Source organism: Cnephaeus nilssonii (genome assembly GCF_951640355.1).
Source record: "Cnephaeus nilssonii genome assembly, chromosome: 24".
NCBI classification, from domain to species: Eukaryota; Metazoa; Chordata; class Mammalia; order Chiroptera; family Vespertilionidae; genus Cnephaeus; species Cnephaeus nilssonii.
Window position 1 is genome coordinate 4,537,915 of NC_137095.1, and position 20,404 is coordinate 4,558,318.

Below are 20,404 nucleotides of genomic sequence, written 5' to 3' on the forward strand. Positions count from 1 at the left end.
CTTGAGAATCCCTGTGCATGAAGCCAACACCAACACATCACTCGTCATGGTGAGTGTGCACATACCTGCCAAGGCGGCCGGGCCACGGCAGGACCCTGGACAGCGCCCGCTCCCGGGAGTTCACCTTCCTCCCTCCCTGAGTCAGAGCACACTTCCTCAGAAATATTTACTTACACTGAACAGCAGAGAGATCGACTAGTCATGTTCGCACTGGGAAATTAAGCTCAAAACCCTATGATGAGGGCCTCCATTTTAATTCATGTTCTACTGTACCCAAGTCTATTCATTTAATTTCATTTTGGGATTAATCAGTTTTATTGAGGGCCTTCAGGGGAGGGTTGAATTGCTGGGAGGACAATGAGATCCGATGTCCTCGGCCCGGCCGGACCTCCCAAGCATCACAGCCACCAAAAGCTCTATTAATTTTTTAAAAATATTTTTTATTGATTTCAGAGAGGAAGGGAGAGGGAGAGAGAGACACATCAATGATGAGAGAGAATCATGGATCAGCTGCCTCCTGCACGCCCCACACTGGGGATCGAGCCCGCAACCTGGGAATCGAATCTGGGACCCTTCAATCCGCAGGCCGACGCTCTACCCCCTGAGCCACACCGGCCAGGGCACTCTATTCATTTTTAAAGGTGGTTTTGGGTTTTGTATCTTGTAATCATTACCACAATGCAGCCCGTGTTCCCGGTGGGGTGCGATTCTGACTGACTCCTGACGGGACACGCACGTCTTCTGTGTGCCCCTCTCTCAGGCCTGGACCCCGCGCATCGGGCTGCAGCGGCGGGGCTCAGGGGGTGTCTTCGTAGAGGACTTCGTCTACCTTCACGTCATGTTCGTCCACGGGGACCTGGGCGCAAATCTGCTCCTTGAACGCCAAGGCCATGGTGTAGGGCTTCGCCCGCTGGTGCTGCTCGCAGCGCCTCAGGTAGGCGTCGTAGTAGCCCCGGCCCCGGCCCAGCCGGTGGCCTTGCTTGTCGAACCCGAGACCCGGCATGAAGATGAGGTCCAGGCCGCCTGTGGGGAAGAGGAATGCACAGATGGGGGTGAACGGCTTCGGAAAGACAGACCCCTGTGAAGCCTGCGTGTTGTTTTTCACGACAACTTTCTCTGATGTCTAAGGAAACGCGTGATCACTCTAAAACCCACAAGCCCAGGTCGGACAAAGGAGGAAAGAAATGACCGGCTCCTCAGCAGCCCATCTCTCACCCGCCAGGGCTCCGTGTCCTGATCGCAGGTACAGGGTCATCGCATAAACGTCAGACCCAGCCCAGCCACAACCGAGCTCAGCGACGCCAGGGCCAGGGGCCAACAATCTTTTTTTTTTTTTTTAATTTTAAAAATATATTTCATTGATTTTTTTACAGAGAGGAAGAGAGAGAGAGAGAGAGTTAGAAACATCGATGAGAGAGAAACATCGATCAGCTGCCTCCTGCACGCCCCCTACTGGGGATGTGCCTGCAACCAAGGTACATGCCCTTGACCGGAATCGAACCTGGGACCCTTCAGTCTGCAGGCCGATGCTCTATCCACTGAGCCACACCGGTTAGGGCAGGGCCTAGGATCTTGTTTCTTCCTTCCTATCTCTGTTTAAGCATCGGGTGATCCTACACACCGGCCTGGCAGGGGAGCCCGTATCCCAGGATGTGACCCCTGGAGGGGTGGGAGGAGGGCATAAGGAGGCCGGACCAGCCCTAACTGGTGTGGCTCAGTGGACAGAGCGTCGGCCTGCGGACTGAAGGGTCCCGGGTTCGATTCCGGTCAAGGACATGTACCTTGGTTGCGGGCACATCCCCAGTAGGAGGTGTGCAGGAGGCAGCTGATGGATGTTTCTCTCTCATCTATGTTTCTAACTCTGTCCCTCTCCCTTCTTCTCTGTAAAAAATCAATAGAACATATTTTTCAAAAAAGAAAGCAAGCCGGAACAGGTGGTCAGCTGTCCCCGGTCCACTTGAGGGCAGGCTTTGACCTCCTGGGGCCATTCCAAAAGGACACGATCGAGGCCGCAGAACCAGCCCACGGCTGGATCCCTCCGGGGCACACAGGGACCGGAAATGGCCCAGCCTTCCTGTCCGGGGCCTGGGCCCCTGAAGGCTGCCCCGGGGCTCCTGGCTGACCTCCAGCGCAGCGTGGACGGGCCACTGCTCAGCCCCGCTGGCCAGGACACGCATGGGAGCCGAGAACTCTCTGGAACGGGTGTTCCGAGGAGAGGGGACCCGCTCTCCGCAGCTGTGCTGACGACCTGCAGAACGGCGCGGTGAGCGCAGCTGCTCTCTGGCTCCCAGCTCACACCTGCCACCCCGCCTGCCGGCGCCCAGCAGGGCATGCCGTCATGTGACCGTCACGACCTTGCCGTGCACACCTGCTGTCTAGGCCCATCGCGGCCCCGGCCGGCTCATCTTTCTCCCTTGGGAGGCCAGCGGCTGGCGCACTCAGACCCCGCCCCCTCCACGTGCTCCCCGCGGCAGAGCCCACGCAGGCCCACTGGGCAGCTCTGCCCCCCGACAGTGTGGCAATTGGCTTGGGAAGTCCTGGGGAGGGAGGTGGTGAAGGTCAGTTAACCTAAAACACGCCCGTGTCATCTCCACCCCAAAGCCAGGCACAGTCTCTGCCTCTTACTCAAAAGCGAGTCAGGAAGTACAGAGAGGCCCTGGCCGGTGTGGCTCAGTGGATAGAGCGTCGGCCTGCGGACTCAAGGGTCACGGGTTCGATTCCGGTCAAGGGCATGTACCTTGGTTGTGGGCACATCCCCAGTGGGGGGTGTGCAGGAGGCAGCTGATGGATGTTTCTCTCTCATCGATGTTTCTAACTCTCCATCCCTCTCCCTTCCTCTCTGTAAAAAAATCAATAAAATATATTTTAAAAAAATAGGCACATTATATATATATACTAGGGACCCATTGCAGGAATATTCCTGCAAGACTTCTGGCAGGCTTCCCTCCCGCCCGGCCACCTCTCCCATGCCCCCACCTCTCCCACTGCGGTGGGCAGGGCGGGGCAAGGCGGGCGGAACGGGCGGGGTGGGCGGAATGGGCGGGGCACCCCCCGCCCGCCCCACCCACCCAACCCAGCCCGAGGCCACCTCCTCCTCATGCGGCCACGTGGAGGACACAGCCGCTGCCGCTGCATGCCTCACCCCGCACTCCTGACCCTCCGCGCCCGCTGATGCAGCTGCCTCTGTGGCCGCGTGCTGCCGCCTCCTCTGAGCACCCTGACCCGCCTCGCATGCTGCCAACGCCTCCTCTGCTGTGCGCGCTGCTGCTGCGCGCCCCACCCTGCCCACCCGCCCTGCCATGCCCCACCCGCCTCGCCACGCCCCGCCCGCCGCCTCCACTGAGCGCCCCACCCACCGCCACTGCCACCACAGCTGCTGCCACCACCTCTGCCACTGCTGCGGCCGCGTGCAGTCGCCGCTGCGCACACTGCCTGCCACCGCCTCTGAGGCCACCATGGCCACGTGCTCCACAGCTGCGCTGCCGCCCGCCCCCGCAGGCGCCTTGCTTTCTGCTTTCTTCACTCCTCCCTCCCTCAGCATATGCAAATTAACCGCCATCTTGTTCGCTCTGATTGGCTGTGGGCGTAGCGAAGGTACGGTCAATTTGCATATTACTCTTTTACTAGTGTAGATAAAAGAAGAAGTACAGAGACTTCAGCAGAGGGGGTGGCTGGCTGTGGCCAGGAGAGGCCTCGGGGAGCCCTGACTTGACCTGGGCTTCTAAGGACGTGTGTAGGTTGGGTGTATTGTGGAAACCGCGGGAAGGTGGGAGGAGCAGACTGTGGGGCGGGAATCCTAGGGCGGGAGGGCCAGGCGGAGTGGAAGACATGATTCCATCAGAGAGGGGCATGGAGACAAGGCAGCTAACGTCGATGAGATCCCTACAGCTCAAGAGCAAAAACCCAAATTAATCCCTGGCTGGTGTGGCTCAGTGGATAGAGCGTTGGCCTGTGGACTGAAAGGTCCCGGGTTCGATTCCAGCCAAGGGCACATGCCTAGGTTGTGGGCTCGATCCCCAGTGTGGGGCGTGCAGGAGGCAGCCGGTCCATGATTCTCTCTCAGCATTGATGTTTCTCTCTCTCTCCCTCTACCTTCCTCTCTGAAATCAATAAAAAATATATTTAAAAAAACACACAAATTAACCCAATTTAAAAAATAGACAAAGGACTTAGACACTTCCCTCCAAAAGCCCCCCAAAAAATGTCCGACAGGTACCTGGACAAAGGCTCAACATCAGTAATCATCAGGAAAATGTTCATCAATACCTCAAGTATCACTTCACACCGGTTAGGATGTCCATTTACCGCCCCCCCCCCCCCGCCGCCCCCCAAAACAGAATCAATGTGGGTGAGGATGGGGAGAAAGGGGGACCCCCGCACTGCTGCTGGGAACAGAAAAGGTACAGCCACTACAGGAAGCAGGGCGGAGGCTCCTCAGAACATTAGGAACAGAGCCAGCAACGACCCACTTCTGGGTATGGATCCAGAAGCAGGGAAATCGGGGTTTTGGAGAGAGAGCTGCACACCATGGGCACGGCCGCATGAGTCGCAATAGCCACGAAGTGGGAGCAGCCTGAAAGCCCATCAACAGAATCAACGCACAAACAAGATGTGATGCGCAAAGGAATAGCACTCGGCCACGGAAAAGGGGAAAACGCCGCATGGGCACATGGCGGAAGAGCCCCGAGCACAGCAGGTGACGGGAAATGAGCCGGCGGCAGCAGGAGTGACACTGCACGACCCCCCCCCCCCCAAATGAGGGATCTCAAGCAGCCAAACCCACAGGGAACAGCATGGCGGCGGCCAGGCTGGCGGGGTCCCGGGAGGCGGGAACGGAAGCCCTGCCCCCCGGTGAGGGTGCGAGTCTCACGCGTGCGAGATGGGCGGTACGTGTCAGTTAACCCTGCGCTGGCGCTTAAATGTCTGTGAGGAGGTGGATCCAGGTCACGTGCCCTTCACCACAATCTTTTATCAGAGGCAAAGGTACCAAGAGGAAACCGGGGGACAGTCAGGGTTTCCACCAGCGTCAGGACACCAGAGAGAGAAGGTGGGACTTGAGAGCGCCTGCCTGCAGGCAGCGGGGAGGACGGAAAAGGAGACGTGAGAGTGAGGAAGTAACGTCCTCAAAGCCCTGGGGTTGGAACGGATCTGGCCCCTCTGCTCTCATCACTCCTGCGCTGTCATGACGGCCTCCTGGCGTCCACCCTGTGCTGCCGCCGGTTCGCGTGTGTCTGCTGTAGAGAACGCCTGGGAAGGCACGTGAGAGTTTCTTTAATTATTGTCAGCTGAATCCAGTGGCATTAGCAGAGCCACATCCTGGAAACTCACCTTGCCAGAGGCAGGAGTGTTGTCAGCCTGACCTTCAGCTCAGGCACCAGGGGGGGGGGCTTCGTTATCTAAATCCAGCCAAGCACCAGGAACAAACACGATTATCCGGCCCACCCAGAAGTGACGATTACAAAGAAGCCACAAGAATGCACATAATCTCCTTTGTCTTGGGCTTTAGTGAAACTTCCTGATTTTTGCTGTATAAAATAAACGCGCTGTATTGGCTCTGAGTCCCTGTCTCTCCATCAGAGGACAGCGGTCCCACCTGGCCCAGCTTTCCCTACTGTATTTGTGTCTGTCTCTTTAATTTTCTCAATCCCCTGCCGCCCCTACTCAGGAACCAGACCGCTCTCTAGCCACAATGGACGTGGAAAAGAGAGAAATATTTATAGTCTGCCCCACAGACAGGCCATTTCCTGGGGCCAGTGTTCTGGCCACCCCTCAGGCCGGGACGGAAGCAGCATGCTAGTCAGAGAAGCCGGGAGGCGAGGGCACAGCGCTAAGGAAGAGCAAGCCAAGTGGTAAGGAGCAGCGAGCAGGCAGGTGGTAAGGAGCGAGGGGTCCCGGACTGCGAGAGGGGTGTCCGATTGCCGGTTTTGGCCCGATCCCCCCTCAGCAGACATCTCCCAAGGGGACCCAGACTGTGAGAGGGTGCAGGCCAGGCTGAGGGACCCCCCTTCCCCGCCGCAGTGCACGAATTTCGTGCACTGGGCTTCTAGTCTATAATAATAAAAGCGTAATATGCTAATTAGACTGGATTGCTGAACAGCAGAATGACCATCCAGACAACCTTCCAGACGATCTTCCGGACAACCTTTGGACGAAGTCGGGGCTGTGAGGGCCAAGGCAGCCACTGTGGCTGCGAGGGCCGAGCCCCTGGCACTGATTTCGTGCACCGGGCCCCTAGCATGCTGTGTCAGCCCCTAGCACGGCTCCCTTCCAGGCACCAGAGGCGCGTTAGATAGGCGCTGGCACCAGCACCACGTGTGAGAGCCACCCGGTGCCAGTCCTGCACCTGCTTACAGGCCCGGCCGGAGCCCAGCAGCCCCGCGGCATCAGGCCTGCAACCCCAGTCCTGAAGTGCTCGCCCCAGGCCGCCTGTCCTGCCGTCGCGGTGTGGTGTGCCGGCCGCTCTCCCCAGGCTCTGCTGGCTCCCACCGGGGCTCTGCATCCAAACTGCCAGCTCACCTTCCGGAAACTCAGCCCCAACGCTGCCGGCAACACCGGCCTGTGCACTTGGAGCTGGCTCTGAACGCCAGCGCCCTCTGGTGGCCGTCCAGGGTGGCGGGCAGGGCCTGGGGCCGTCCCTGAGGTGCAGCCACCCATCCGGGGCCCCCACCTTCTCATCCACAGGAGGCAGCTACTCACAGTGCCCACCCCACCGGCTGGTCACGAACACTGACCTCGATGATGCCCGTGAGCTCTGCAGCCCTGGGCGCGGATGCCGCCTCCTATGCTCATCCCAGTCATTAGGAAAGCTTTTCTTTCTTAATTAAGAAATGCTGCCCTGGCTGATATGGCTCAGTGGATAGAGCGTCGGCCTGGGGACTGAAGGGTCCTGGGTTCGATTCCCGGTCAGGGCACATGCATGGGTTGCCGGCTCCAGCCCCAGTGGGGGGGCGTGCAGGAGGCAGCCAATCAATGATCCTCTCATCACTGATGTTTCTATTTCTCTTCCTCTCCCTTCCTCTCTGAAATCAAGAAAAATATATTTAAAAAAAAGAAAAAGAAAGAAATGCCAGTTCCGGCTGGTGTAGCTGAGCATCAACACAGTCACCGTCCCACCCCCACCCCAGGGTCTCCCGCCTGCAGCCCCTGCTCCTGCCATGCGTTCCCCAGGCCTGCCAGACCCCTCTCACCCTAACAGTGACAGCAAAACACACCTCAGCTCTCCGGCCATCTGCGCGCCCTGCCCGTGCAGGTTGGTGTGAGCGGCCCCATCCGATGCCGCGAGAACGCCACCCCCCACAGGGAGGAATCCCCTGCCTGCTCCTGGGAGCAGAGCTGTGGTCTCTCCCCTGAGATATGCCGATCTCAGTTCCGTTTACCGTGCGAGCGAGAATGAGAGCGAAGCAGTTAAGACTCTCAGCCACATGTGTCTTAGCTCCCGACTCCATCCGCGGGGCCATCTGTTCAGACCGTCCGGCGGCACCTGATGCTGATCCCAAGTCCAGCGTGTGGGGGAGGCGAGCAGAGACATGAACACGTGTCAGTGCCCACGCGTGCCAGGCACCACGCCAGCCCCGGGGATGGAAGGTGACGGGACCCGCTGGGCAGCGCATCTGCCTGGTGAGGCTGGGGAGAGGGGTTCGCATGCCCATTTCACAGATGAGAAAACTGAGGCTCCGGGCTCAGGGAGGTCAGATCGCTCGGGGCATTCACTCAGGAGAGACGCCGCGGGCTTGCTGCCAGAGGGGTGAGGACTGGCGGCACACGCTGCTCCTGTTGCTGAAGGGGACGCGGATCAGGCAAAGGGGCGGAGGGAACACGGCGAGCGCGTCAGAGGCGGAGAGAGGCGGGCTCAGTGCAGGCTTCTGGTCCGGCTGTGGGGCCTGGGTCCCAGCACCCCCACGTAGCAGCTTGGCAGCCTCAGTCCAACCGCCTCCACCTACGCTCTGGAGTGGACTGGCCCACTGTGCCATGAGGTGTCTGTGAGCTGTTAACACCAGATGCCAACTTTATCAATCGCTGCGCGCTCGCTCCTTAAGCCACGCGGCCAAGGACAGACAGGGCACGTCCCTCACACGTGTTTCTCAAACACGGAGAAGCCCTAACCGGTGTGGCTCAGTGGATAGAGCGTTGGACTGCAGACTGAAGGGTCCCGGGTTCGATTCCCGTCAATGGCATGTACCTGGGTTGCGGGCACATCCCCAGTGGGGGGTGTGCAGGAGGCAGCTGATGGATGTTTCTTTCTCATCGATGTTTCTGATTCTCTCCCTCTCCCTTCCTCTCTGTAAAAAATCAATAAGATATATTTAAAACACGGAGAAGCGGAAATCCTCAAAGAAAACTCAGAGCCAGGGATCCGTGCAGCTCCGGGGGCAGAACGCTCAGAAACCCACCGTGTGCTTGGAGCTCACGGCTGCCCCGAAAGGACAGACTGGAACACGGCCTCGCTGGCCCCTCCTCACGGGGACACAGCACAGCGCACGAGGGGAGACACAAAACCCTTCCTGTGGCGAGTCGTCAAATCGATCGCACCTCTGATTATATGTAAAAATGGGGCTTTTAAAAAAACGTATTTCCTATCATCAGCAGATCACACGACAAGTGCTGGCGAGGATGCGGAGAAAAAGGAACCCTCGTGCCCTGCTGGTGGGAATGCAGACGGGTGCAGCCGCTGTGGAGAACAGTATGGAGTTTCCTCAAAAAACTAAAAATGGAACTCCCATTGGACCCAGTGATCCCACTCCTAGGAATATATCCCAAGAAACCAGAAACACCCATCAGAAAGGACATATGCACCCCTATGTTCACAGCAGCACCATTCACCACAGCTAAGATTTGGAAACAGCCTAAGTGCCCGTCAGCAGATGAGTGGATTAGAAAACTGTGGTCCGTCTACACAATGGAATACTACGCTGCGGTAAAAAAGAAGGAATTCTTACCATTTGCAACAGCATGGATGGAACTGGAGAGCATTCTGCTAAGTGAAATAAGCCAGTCAGAGAAAGATAAATATCACATGATCTCACTCATTTATCCTATCTAATAAAAGAGTAATATGCAAATTGATAATCACTCCAACACACAAGATGGCTGCCCCCATGTGGACACAAGATGGCCACCACAAGATGGCCAGCAGGGGAGGGCAGTTGGGAGGGACCAGGCCTGCAAGGGAGGGCAGTTGGGGGCGATCAAGCCTACAGGGGAGGGTAATTGGGGGGGACCAAGCTTGCAGGGGAGGGCAGTTGGGGGGGAGACCAGACCAGCAGGGGAGAGCAGTTAGGGGCGATTAGGCTGGCAGGGGAGGGCAGTTAGGGGTGACCAGGTTGGCAGGGGAGGGCAGTTGGGGGGGGACCAGGCCTGCAGGGGAGAACAGTTAGGGGTGATGAGGCTTGCAGGGGAGGGCAGTTGGGGTGACCAAGTCAGCAGGGGAGGGCAGTTAGGGGTGATGAGGCTGGCAGGGGAGGGCAGTTAGGGGCAATCAGGCTGGCAGGGGAGTGGTTAGGGGGTGATCAGGCTGGCAGGCAGAAGTGGTTAGGGGCAATCAGGAAGGCAGGCAGGCGAGCAGCTGGGAGCCAGCAGTCCTGGATTGTGAGAGGGATGTCTGTTTAGGCCCGATCCCAATAGGATCGGGCCTAAACGGGCAGTCAGACATCCCTCGAGGGGTCCCAGATTGGAGAGGGTGCAGGCTGGGCTAAGGGACACACACCCGCCCTCCCCCGTGCACGAATTTCATGCACTGGGCCTCTAGTGGATAATAAAGAACATTATAAACTGATGAACAAAAATAGATACAGAGGCAGAGAGGCATCGAACAGACTGTCAAATGACAGCGGGAAGGCTGGGGAGGGAGGTACGAGATCAACTGAAGGACTTGTATGCGTGCATATAAGCTTAACCAATGGACACAAGACACTGGGAGGGGGGTGAGGGCGTGTGCCGGGGGGTGGGAGAGGCTGGGGGAAGGCGACATATGTACTACTATTTGTAATACTTTAAACAATAAAAAAAAAAAGAAAAAAAGTGTATTTCCCTGAAAACTCACAGTGCTCTTAGGATTCGACTAGCCCGCCTAAGGAGACAGCTAACTTTTTAAACCTTACGTCGTAAAGGCACCTCCGCTCTTTGTGGTACGTTGGGTCTTAGTGCATTTTGGCCTTTGGGGAACCTCCACACAGAACCAGACACCACAGCGAAAATCACCCACTGAAGACCCGCTGCCGAGGGACGGATCGCTGCTGTGTCATTATAAAGCCCTTTCTTCCAACAGGGGCCCCGAGTTCCCATCAGACACAGGGACTGCATTGCCCCCAGAGCGCCGGCGGCAGCACCCCGGACCAGCAGCACCCCCGTATGTCCGGGCACGCTGCTCACCGGCGGGCAGGATGTGAGACGGTTCCTGCAAACCTCCTACTTAAAACCTCGGCGCTGCTGAGCCCAGCGCTTTGGTTTGCCCGTGAGCACCGGCTGTGTGTTTAAGTCAAGGAAGGAGGGGACAGGCAGGCAGACTCCTCCGGGAAAGGGGAGCGAAGGCGGACAGAGAGGGAGGGGGGAAGCTCTCGAGTGTTGGACAATGCCAGTGTGAGTGTGCGCAGGCGTGAATGGCACCTGCTCTCGCGCTGCAGGTCCTAAAGCACTGCTTTCTGAGTAACTGGAAAATCCCAACACGAACACCCCAATACAGTGCTTAGGCCCGGCTACTGGCCCAAAGCACAGGCAGGGCGGGTGTGGCTCTCTACTGCCACCTGCTGGCATCTGGGACATCCTGGCCGGAGGTGCCAGGAGAAGGCTGCCTGGGCAGAGCAGGGGGCCCCAGGACCCTGCATGGAAGGAGCCGTCACGCATGGCCCTCCCTCCCCGTCACACATGGCCTTCCCTCCCCGTCACCCATGGCCCTCCCTCCCCGTCACACATGGCCTCCCCTCCCCGTCACGCATGGCCTCCCCTCCCCGTCACACATGGCCTCCCCTCCCCGTCACGCATGGCCTCCCCTCCCCGTCACGCATGGCCTCCCCTCCCCGTCACGCATGGCCTCCCCTCCCCGTCACACATGGCCTCCCCTCCCCGTCACGCATGGCCTTCCCATGCGCAAAGGCTCCTGGAGGAGACCCTGCTTCCCACGAAGGAAGATGGAATGGCTCCTCAGAGTCCCTTTCGGCCCCGAGGGCGGCGTGCCAGGCCCGGCGCTAATGCACTTGGCAGACGCGACCTCATCGGATCTCGCCAAGGCGGCCCGGGGCAGATGCCAGCCTCCCTCTCCTTCCGACGGGGCGGCCGCGCTCTGAGAGTGCTGTCACCCACCCAGGTCACACGGCCCGTCAATGCCAGAGCGGGCACGCGACCTCCGGCGTCCCGGCGCTTTGTGTCCGGCCTGGAGAGGGAAAGCAGGCGAGGGACGCGCTACCCGCCCACCTGGGTGTGGGTGTGGGTGTCGCTCAAATGGGACACGACCTTGTATCCGTCCGTCGGGGCCACGTGAGGGCGGGGCACGCTCACCGGGAGGCGAGGACACTTGAGTCCTGGGAGGGTTCACAGGGTGGGCAGGGCTGATGGAAGGCAGCAGAGAAGGTGCAGTTCCCAGGGTGGTAACTCCTGGGGAGCTGGGGTCACCCCCAGATCTGAGGGTGCAAGTGTGAGGAGCGGGCATGGTTACAGGCACCCGAGGGGCTGATGTGCTGGGGGTGGGACAGCAGGGAACCAATACCTCTCACCTCCACCTCCCCCCTCCTCCCTCCCCCCCTCCAGTGGCTGAAGAACCGGAAACCAGGGCGAGGACGCCTGTGCAGTCCACGCAGCGCCCTCCACGCGCACGAGCAGGCGTGAGGGACAGTGGTCTGGAGGGGCCACGTGACGGATCCAGAAAAGGACTGCCACGTGGCTCCCGGTGGTGACCGCCGGGTGTGGGGATCGGGTGTGTGTGTTTTCTTCTTTATATCTCTCTGTATTGCTTGAGTCCGTTTTCTTTTTATAATCAGAACAACGCTATCTTCCTTTAGAAAAAGCAAGATTTTTAGGAATACTCAGGAAAACCTCCAGTCTCCCCTTGAAGATGTACTTCAAACACGCTGGCTGTCTTCCTCAGTGTGTTGGTTATGATATTGGAAGGCTAGCTGGTGTGGTGCATAGAGAATAACTCCAGCATTATTAAAGGAATACCAGTCAGTAGATAGTGATCACTGGGTTTGCATTATTTTCTTATCATCATCGTTGTCACTATGAGCAACGACGGCAGCTGTCTCCCATATTAAAGATAGCAAGCTAGCCCTGGCCAGTGTGGACCAGTGGATAGGGCGTCGGCCTGCAGACTGAAGGGTCCCAGGTTCGATTCTGGTCAAGGACACATGCCCGGATTGTGGGCTCGATCCCCAGTGTGGGGCGTGCAGGAGGCAGCCGATCCATGATTCTCTCTCATCATGGATGTTTCTCTCTCTCTCCCTCTCCCTTCCTCTCTGACATCAATACGTAGCCTGGCTGGCGTGGCTCCGTGGTTGAGTGTCACCCTGTGAACCAGGAGGTCACAGTTTGATTCCCGGTCAGGGCACATGCCCAGGTTGTGGGTTTGATCCTCAGCGGGGGCGTGCAGGAGGCAGCCGATCCATGATTCTTTCTCATCATTGGTGTTTCCATCTCTTTCTCCCTCTCCCTCTGAAATCAATAAAAAATATATATATATTTAAATATTTTTATTGACTTTTAGAGAGAGAGGAAGGGAAAGGGAGAGAAAGATAGAAACATCAATGAGAGAAAGTCATCGATTGGCTGCCTTCTGCACGGCCCCCACCGGGGATCAAGCACACAACCTGGGCATGTGCCCTGACCGGGAATCGAACCAGCGACCTCCTGGTTCCTGGGTTGATGCTCAACTGCTGAGCCACACCAGCCGGGCAATAAAAATATATTTTAAAAAATATATATAACACACCAAGGACCAGAAGAGAAGTGAGGGTCCCGACACGCGGGCAGAGGGGTGAGGGTGACTGGCTGAGCGCCGAGCCTGGCCGCCGCCTGCTCTGTGGGTACGGCGTGGCCCGCCGCCTCGCTCTGCCTCCTGTTGACACAGCAGCGCTGAATCGCCGCAGCAGACAGTGCAGAGCGCGGAGCCCCAGATATGAACTCTCAGGCCCTTGACAAAGAGTTCGCTGAGCCCAGCTTTACAGCAGCTACAATAGGTTAAAAGAGAAAAAGGAAAACTCGGCTTCAGCTTATTCTGTGCTGCAGATACTGACCAAAATGAACTTCACTGGGGGGTGGGGAGGGGATGGTTAAGCTGTCTTTAAAAAAATATATATTTTATTGATTTTTTTAACAGAGAGGAAGGGAGAGGGGTAGAGAGTTAGAAACATCGATGAGAGAGAAACATCCATCAGCTGCCTCCTGCACACCTCCCACTGGGGATGTGCCCGCAACCAAGGTACATGCCCTTGACGGGAATCGAACCTGGGACCCTTCAGTCCGCAGGCCGACGCTCCATCCACTGAGCCACACAGGCTATGGTGGATTCAGCTGTCTTTTTTTTTTTTAATATATTTTATTGATTTTTTACAGAGAGGAAGGGAGAGGGACAGAGAGTTAGAAACATCGATGAGAGAGAAACATCCATCAGCTGCCTCCTACACACCCCCTACTGGGGATGTGCCCGCAACCAAGGTACCTGCCCTTGACCGGAATCGAACCTGGGACCCTTCAGTCCGCAGGCCGGAGCTCTGTCCACTGGGCCACAATGGCTGGGGCTCCACCATTGGCTTTACCGAGGCTGGTTAAACGGGCACATTTACCTAAAATGAAGCCACGTGGCACATTCGATATCTCCTGCTCGCTCTCTTCTCCGGCCTCGGAGGGCTCCTCGCTGGGCTCGGATGAGCTGTGCCTTCTAGAACAAATCCTATTGCTGCGAGCCCGCGATAAAGCAGCCTATTCCTTGGGAATAATAGCGGCTGCTTTTCATATAACGGCCTTTCCTAAGGCGCTCCAAGGGCTTTTGTCACTCCAGCTGCCCTTTTATCTGCTTCAGTACGTCTTCTGGTGGGGGGCGGGGGTGGGGGGGAGACAAGCTCGCTCTTGAAACCCTAAATGTTCCCTAAAACCTGATAGAGCACCTCGATGGGGAAAAGGAAGCAGGAAAAAAAAATCCTGAGGATTTGCAGCTCAATCAAAATGCAAGGGAATCGAGTTAAGAAACAGCCACTGCTAACAGCTCGCTGTCCGAGGAGCAGAGGGTATGGAGAATGAACTGCTGATAACTCCGGGGCCCAACCATCTGAGCAGACACAGGGATAGGTTGTACGCATACAGACAAGTAACTGCGATAGGGCGTGATGTAAGTAATGAGGTGTTAAGGTCGCCAAAGGAGGGATGCACGAGGTCGAAAGGGGTGAAGGATTACGAACTTACTAGAGGCCCGGTGCACGAAATTCATGCACAGGGACGGGGGTGGGGGGTCCCTCAGCCTGGCCTGCACCCTCTCACAATCCAGGACCCCTTGGGGGATGTCTGACTGCCTGTTTAGGCCCAATCTCCATGGGGCAGGGGGTGCGGCGAGAGGTCAGCCATCCCCAGCCCCGATTGGGGCTGGGGCCGGCCGGGGGGTGGGGGTGGGAAGGGGCTGTGGGAGGTTGACTGGCCGGCCCTGCCCCCGATTGGGACGGTTGGCAGGCCACATTGTGTGTCATAGCAACCAGTCCTTCCAGTCGTTCCGGTCATTCAGGTCGCTTGGCTTTATATACACCGAGTGGCCATATGATGATGATCTCTGAACACATAATAATCTGGCCACTCAGTGTGTGTGTGTGTGTGTGTGTGTGTGTGTGTGTGTGTGTGTATTAGAGGCCCGGTGCATGAATTCATGCACGGGTGGGGTCCAGCCAGCCTGGCCAGGGGAGGGGAGGGGAGGGGACATGGGCGGTTGGCCGGACTGCCTGCTGGTCGAACTCCTGGTCGAGGGGACAATTTGCATATTAGCCCTTTATGATATAGGACACACACTGAGTGGCCAGATTATTGTGCGTTCAGAGATCATCATCATCTGGCCACTCAGTGTGTATAGACAAGTAGCTGCGATAGGGCGTGATGTAAGTGATGAGGCGTGAGGGTCGCTGAAGGAGGGATGCACGAGGCCGAAAGGGGTGACGAATTATGAACTTATTAGGCCATCCGGATACCAGATGGGCTGAGCCCAAAACAGCACCCGCCCCCGAAGACGGGGAGCCGGAGGGTTTAAAGGCCTCTGGGTGGCTTTTTCTGGGCGGAGAATTCTCTGCGCAGGTCCGGGTCCTGGGAAAGTCCGGAGGGAGAAAGGCCTCAGCCAGCGGCATGTGGTCTAAGCGAGTGGGGTGTCCATTGTGAAGCGGCCTAAGGTCTGCTCCCAGGGGAGGGGCATCGATTAATAATTGATCAGACCTCACGGTAGGAAGTTAAATGCTGCATCCCACTGAGAAGGGGGACACGTCCGGGGAAACCTCAGTGAGGGGATGACCTATTGAACCAGCCATGCATCACTGAGGGGGATGCTGAAGGGCCGGAGAGAGAGGCAGGAGGAAGGGATAAACACAGCCGGCATCGGCACAGATGTGGGAAAGCGTGGACCAAGCGCGGGGCCAGGGCCCGGCTGTCTCTGGAAGGACCTATGAACGAGGACACGCTTAGCCCGTGTTGAGAAGGGCCCAATGCCACAGGAAGAAGCTATGGGTTCTGCAGGGAGAGCCTGGGCGCCCTGCATCAGCCACAGGGAGGGAAATGAGGAAAGACCCGTGCCTCCAGAGAGCCCCCCAGGAAAAGCAGGACCCCACTGGTATGTGGAGAAATCAAAACACAAGTGGACCGTACCTCGGAGATGCCAGGAAAAAGGTGAATAGATCCTCTCTGCCATTTTTAAAAGTCCCAGTTCAGCGGTATCGCTCCTTATAAAATTCGCTACCAAAACCCGGCTCTTCCCGCACACAGCCAACACTGCGGGAGGAGGATTCCGGGGGGGGGGGGGGGCGGCGGGGGAGGGGCCCGCCAGCCAAGTGTCCAGGCCACAAACAGGGCCCTGGACTCTGGACACCGAGTTGTAGCCCCACTTAACCAACTAGAAAACCGGTCGGTGGAGGGGCACAGAGAGATGGAGGGAGGGATGGAGGGACAGAGAGCGAGCGAGGGAGAGGAGAAGAGGGGAGGGGGAGGTAGGAGAGGGGAAAGGGGGATTCATGGTGATGGAAGGAGACTCACTAGGGGTGGTGAACACACAATACAATATACAGATGATGTACTAGAGAACTGTACACCGGACACCTATGGAATTTTATTAACCAACTAGAGGCGGGTGCACGAATTTGTACACAGGTGGGGTCCGGCCCGCAATCGGGGCCCATCGGGCCTGGCCAGCCAGGGGGAGGGGACGAAGGCAGTTGGCTGGCCAGCCCCACCCCTAATGCGGGGGAGGCGATTGGGAGCGGGGCCGGCCAGGGGAAGGGGCTGTGGGCAGTTGGCGGGCCCACCCGCCCCCAACCGGGGTTGGGGGGTACAATTGGGGTCAGAGCTGGCCGCGGAGGTGGGGCCGTGGGAGGTTGGCCAGCCAGCCCCGACTCCCTGTTGAACTCTCAGTTGAGGGGACAATTTGCATATTAGCCTTTTATTATATAGGATGTCACCCCAATAAATTTCATAAATAAATAAAGAGGAAGGGGAGGGGGAAGAACAGCACAGCCCCGTACACCCATGACGGTGATTTACATGCAGGTTTCGCCGCTCTAGCTTGAGGTGCGAGGGTGAGAACACTAAACTAAAAACAATTTCTTTTTTTCTCATTTCAAACTTCCCTTAAAATTAAAAATTCTGCCACTTCCCTGAATTGAACATACACAGAAATGTACATACCCCTAAGAGACGTTCTGATGTCTCAGTGAAAGGTAATGAAATAAAAAGCGAATTGGAAAAGGAGTTTAAATAGCTGACGAGCTGCGTGTAGGCACCTCCCTGCCACCTGGGTCAGGCCTTTTAACGACACTTAAGTGTTGGATGGCACACTCGGTGAATTGTCATTTGTGATGAGAGCGTTGGGCGGGCTAACCCACCTTGGCGAGAATAACAGGCCAGAGCCCTTAAGGAAGTGTCTTTTCATCTTAATGGGCTGGGAGTTAACAAAAAGCAAATTGCCACTGTGACATGAGAATGTAGTCTAAGCTTGCTGCTGCACGAGATAAAACAGACAATTCCGGAACGGCTCCAAGGAAGCCGATGAGGAGGCCCTGGTCATTGGAACGCGAGGCCCCGGAGACCATGAAAACCTCGGCCCTTCCTCTGTGTGTTTCCTTGTGAATCAAACAGATGGGCGGGGCCGGGGCGGGGGGTGGGGGGACCTGAGCTTATGACCGGTGTCTGTTAGAGACGCCTGACTCAGGGCAGGGCCTCCTTGGGAAAGCGAACCAGCATTCTGGGGACGAAAGGGGCCACGTGTGACCTGACAGCTCAGGGGAGGCCTGCGTGGCGGCCTTGCAAACTCAGAGACCTAACGTCACCCCACAGGATGGTCTGAAATTAAACTTGAACGAGAAGCAGGGATGGTGGGGGGTCACCTCCTAGGCCGGCGTCTTCCCTGACAAGGTCAGCCTTTACCCTCACGGAGCCCGTCTGTCTGTTTGCATCTGGGATAACACACCCTTGGAATGTCTGGGTACCTTGTAACTCCCCTTTTTCCGGACCCCTTGGGGCACAACCTATTGTGCTGGGCGCCAGGACAGAGACCACAAATTCCTTCATTATCATGTGAATTGTCCCTGCACCCACCTGAGTGTGTGTCCATCATTTCACTTTTTATGCAATCCCAGGGGTTCCCCGCTTTGCCTGCTCCCGCCTCTCTGGTCCGTCCCCAATGGATTTCATGTCACCCACCTGCGTCCCTCCTTCGATTGCAATGTGTAAACACAGATGGAACCCCCATTCTCCGGAGCGTCATCTCAATCTGTTGAGGTTCGGCTTCCCGGCAATTGTTGATAGTTTGGCTCCAATAAACTCACAAAAATTCTCTACAGGTTTCGATGGTTTTTTACGTTAACAATGCCCATGAACACGATCACCGAGGGACCCGGTCCGTGGGTGACAGATGCCGCCGGGGGGAAGGGAAGGGGGCGCAGGGGTAGAGAGCGCGGGCTGAGGAGAGGCTGGGAAAAGCAGCGGAGCCTCGCCGGCCCTGGAGCGGGAACCAGAGTCCTAGCTGCTGCCCCGTGACCTTGGAGAAGCCCTTGACCTCCGGGGCTGCAGTGAGCCCACCTGAAGCCACGAGGTGAGTGAGGACCGGGCAGAGTTGGCTCTAACTCTGGGGGCAGGTTCTCTCCCCTCAGGGAGAGGCCACCCCAGACTCGGGGGGGGGGGGGGGGGGGGGGAAGGGGGCGGGGGGGGCAGATGGAGCGCACAAAAGCACGTTCCAAAATTACAACGGCCTCGATTTATTTTTAATCTTGACCGTTTATTTTGGGGGTTCAAACAAGATAAGTGGAGGGGGTTTTTGTGAAGCAAAGGAGACACGTGTTCCAGGGTTAGAAGGACCCACCTTTTTGGGGGAGAGCGTGAGCTGTGGTTGTGAGTGGTACTGAGACAGCAAACCCCTAGGGTCCTGTAATGGCCATTATTGGTTGGCTTAGTAAAAAGTCACCCAACAAAACTCCCCCTGACACCCCAACAGCATTGGGGGACAGCGGTATCAGCCTCCACAGAGCATTCCTGGGTAACACCACGGCGGTGCTGGTAACAGGGCGTGTCCTCACAGGGGTCACCTGGCACTCTGCCCAAGGCGATGCCACAGGCTGTCCGTCCAGGGATGCCTACAGGAGTCAGCATCTGCCTCTCATCCTGGGCCCAGCCGGGACGCCAGTCCGCAGCCAGAAGAGGGGAGAGCGGAGTCCAAGGTCAGAGACAGGGGGATCTGAACGACACCTGACCCGGCCTTCGCCAAAGCTCACCCTTCTGTGGATGTTTAGGTCTCGGGGCCAATGACATCCCGTTCTGCGACACCCAGACTGAATCAGATTACTTCCTCTGGATGGAAAGACTCCTGGCTCATCAAATGGCCCACGCAGCCCTGATTGGGAGGACAAATTCAAGGAAGAGGCGGCCGTCTACTTCATCTACCAATCTGATGCTTTGCTGTATACATCACACAAAAATAGGGCCCTAGCCCCGGCTGGTGTGGCCCAGTGGATTGAGCGCTGGCCTGTGGACTGAAAGGTCCCAGGTGCAATTCCAATCAAGGGCACATGCCCGGGTTGTGGGCTTGGCACCCAGTAGGGGGCGTGCAGGAGGCAGCTGATCAATGGTTCTTTCTCATCATTGATGTTTCTATCTCTCTCTCCCTCTCCCTTCCTCTCTGAAACCAATATATATATATATATATAAAATCCTATATAAAGAGGTAATATGCAAATTAACCCTCACACCCTCGCAAGATGGCTGCCTATGACCAGGCTGGCAGGGGGGTTAGTGAGGGGCGACCAAACGACTGAACAGCAGGCTGTGTGGGGCAACCAGGCCGGCGGGCGGGGGGAGGGGGGGCAGTTATGGGCGACCAGGCTGGCACGCAGAGGCAGTGAGGGGTGATCAGGCCTGCATGCAGAGGCAGTGAGGGACGGTCAGACCGGCGGAAGGGGAGGGGGGCAGTTAGGGGCGACCAGTCAGGCAGGCAGGTGAGCGATTAGGAGCTAGCATTCCAGGATTGTGAGAGGGATGTCCGACTGCCAGTTTAGGCCCAATCCCGGGGTCCCGAATTGGAGAGGGTGCAGGCTGGGCTGAGGGGACCCCCCTCCCCGTGCATGAATTTCGTGCACCGGGCCTCTAGTAAATAAATAAAAATAGTGCCCTAACTGGGTAGCTCAGTTGGTTAGAGCATTATCCTGATATGCCAAGGTTGTGGGCTCAGTTCCTGGTCAGGGCACAGACAAGGACCAACCAATGAATGTATGAACAAGTGGAACAACAAATCTCTCTCCAATCGATTTTTAACCTTTTGCACTAGGATGTCGAGATTAAAATTACTCTTTGAATGTATCAATAATTTGAAATATTAAAAAATCCAAATAACTAAGTTTGTATGAAAAGAAACTCTAGTTTTTTATTCTACTGCCGCGCTTTGTAAAATCTGGGTATTTAAAAAATTAAATCCCGAGTAGAATAAAGGAATTGAGAAAAAAGCGAGTGCAAAGGGTTAAAAAATCATAACACAAAAACCCCGCGTGTGAAATTTGTGCTTAGGAACTTATCGCCATGGAGGACAGAGAGCTCCCTTTTTTCTAGGCCATGCTAATGTGAGCAAACCAGGAAGATAAATAGGCTACATAAGTCACACCGGTGACAATCAGCTCTAATCAGCTTATCCCCAACACACAAAGCTGGATGGATGCGTTAGCACCGGAGCTGCCACATTCCAAGCTGCTGACGCGAG

General features: G+C 56.8%; 1 protein-coding gene across 1 annotated transcript in view; it reads right to left on the reverse strand.

The window, feature by feature from the left end:
* Window positions 1-430: 430 nt before the first annotated feature.
* The window catches only part of MTHFS (methenyltetrahydrofolate synthetase), a 32,220-nt gene continuing 12,246 nt past the window's right edge, over window positions 431-20,404 (reverse strand). Inside the window, exon 3 of the mRNA XM_079764152.1 lies at window positions 431-1,023. Within this exon, the coding sequence (XP_079620278.1) occupies window positions 797-1,023 (227 nt within the window). The 3' untranslated portion in view covers window positions 431-796. The remainder of the gene's footprint in view (window positions 1,024-20,404) is intronic.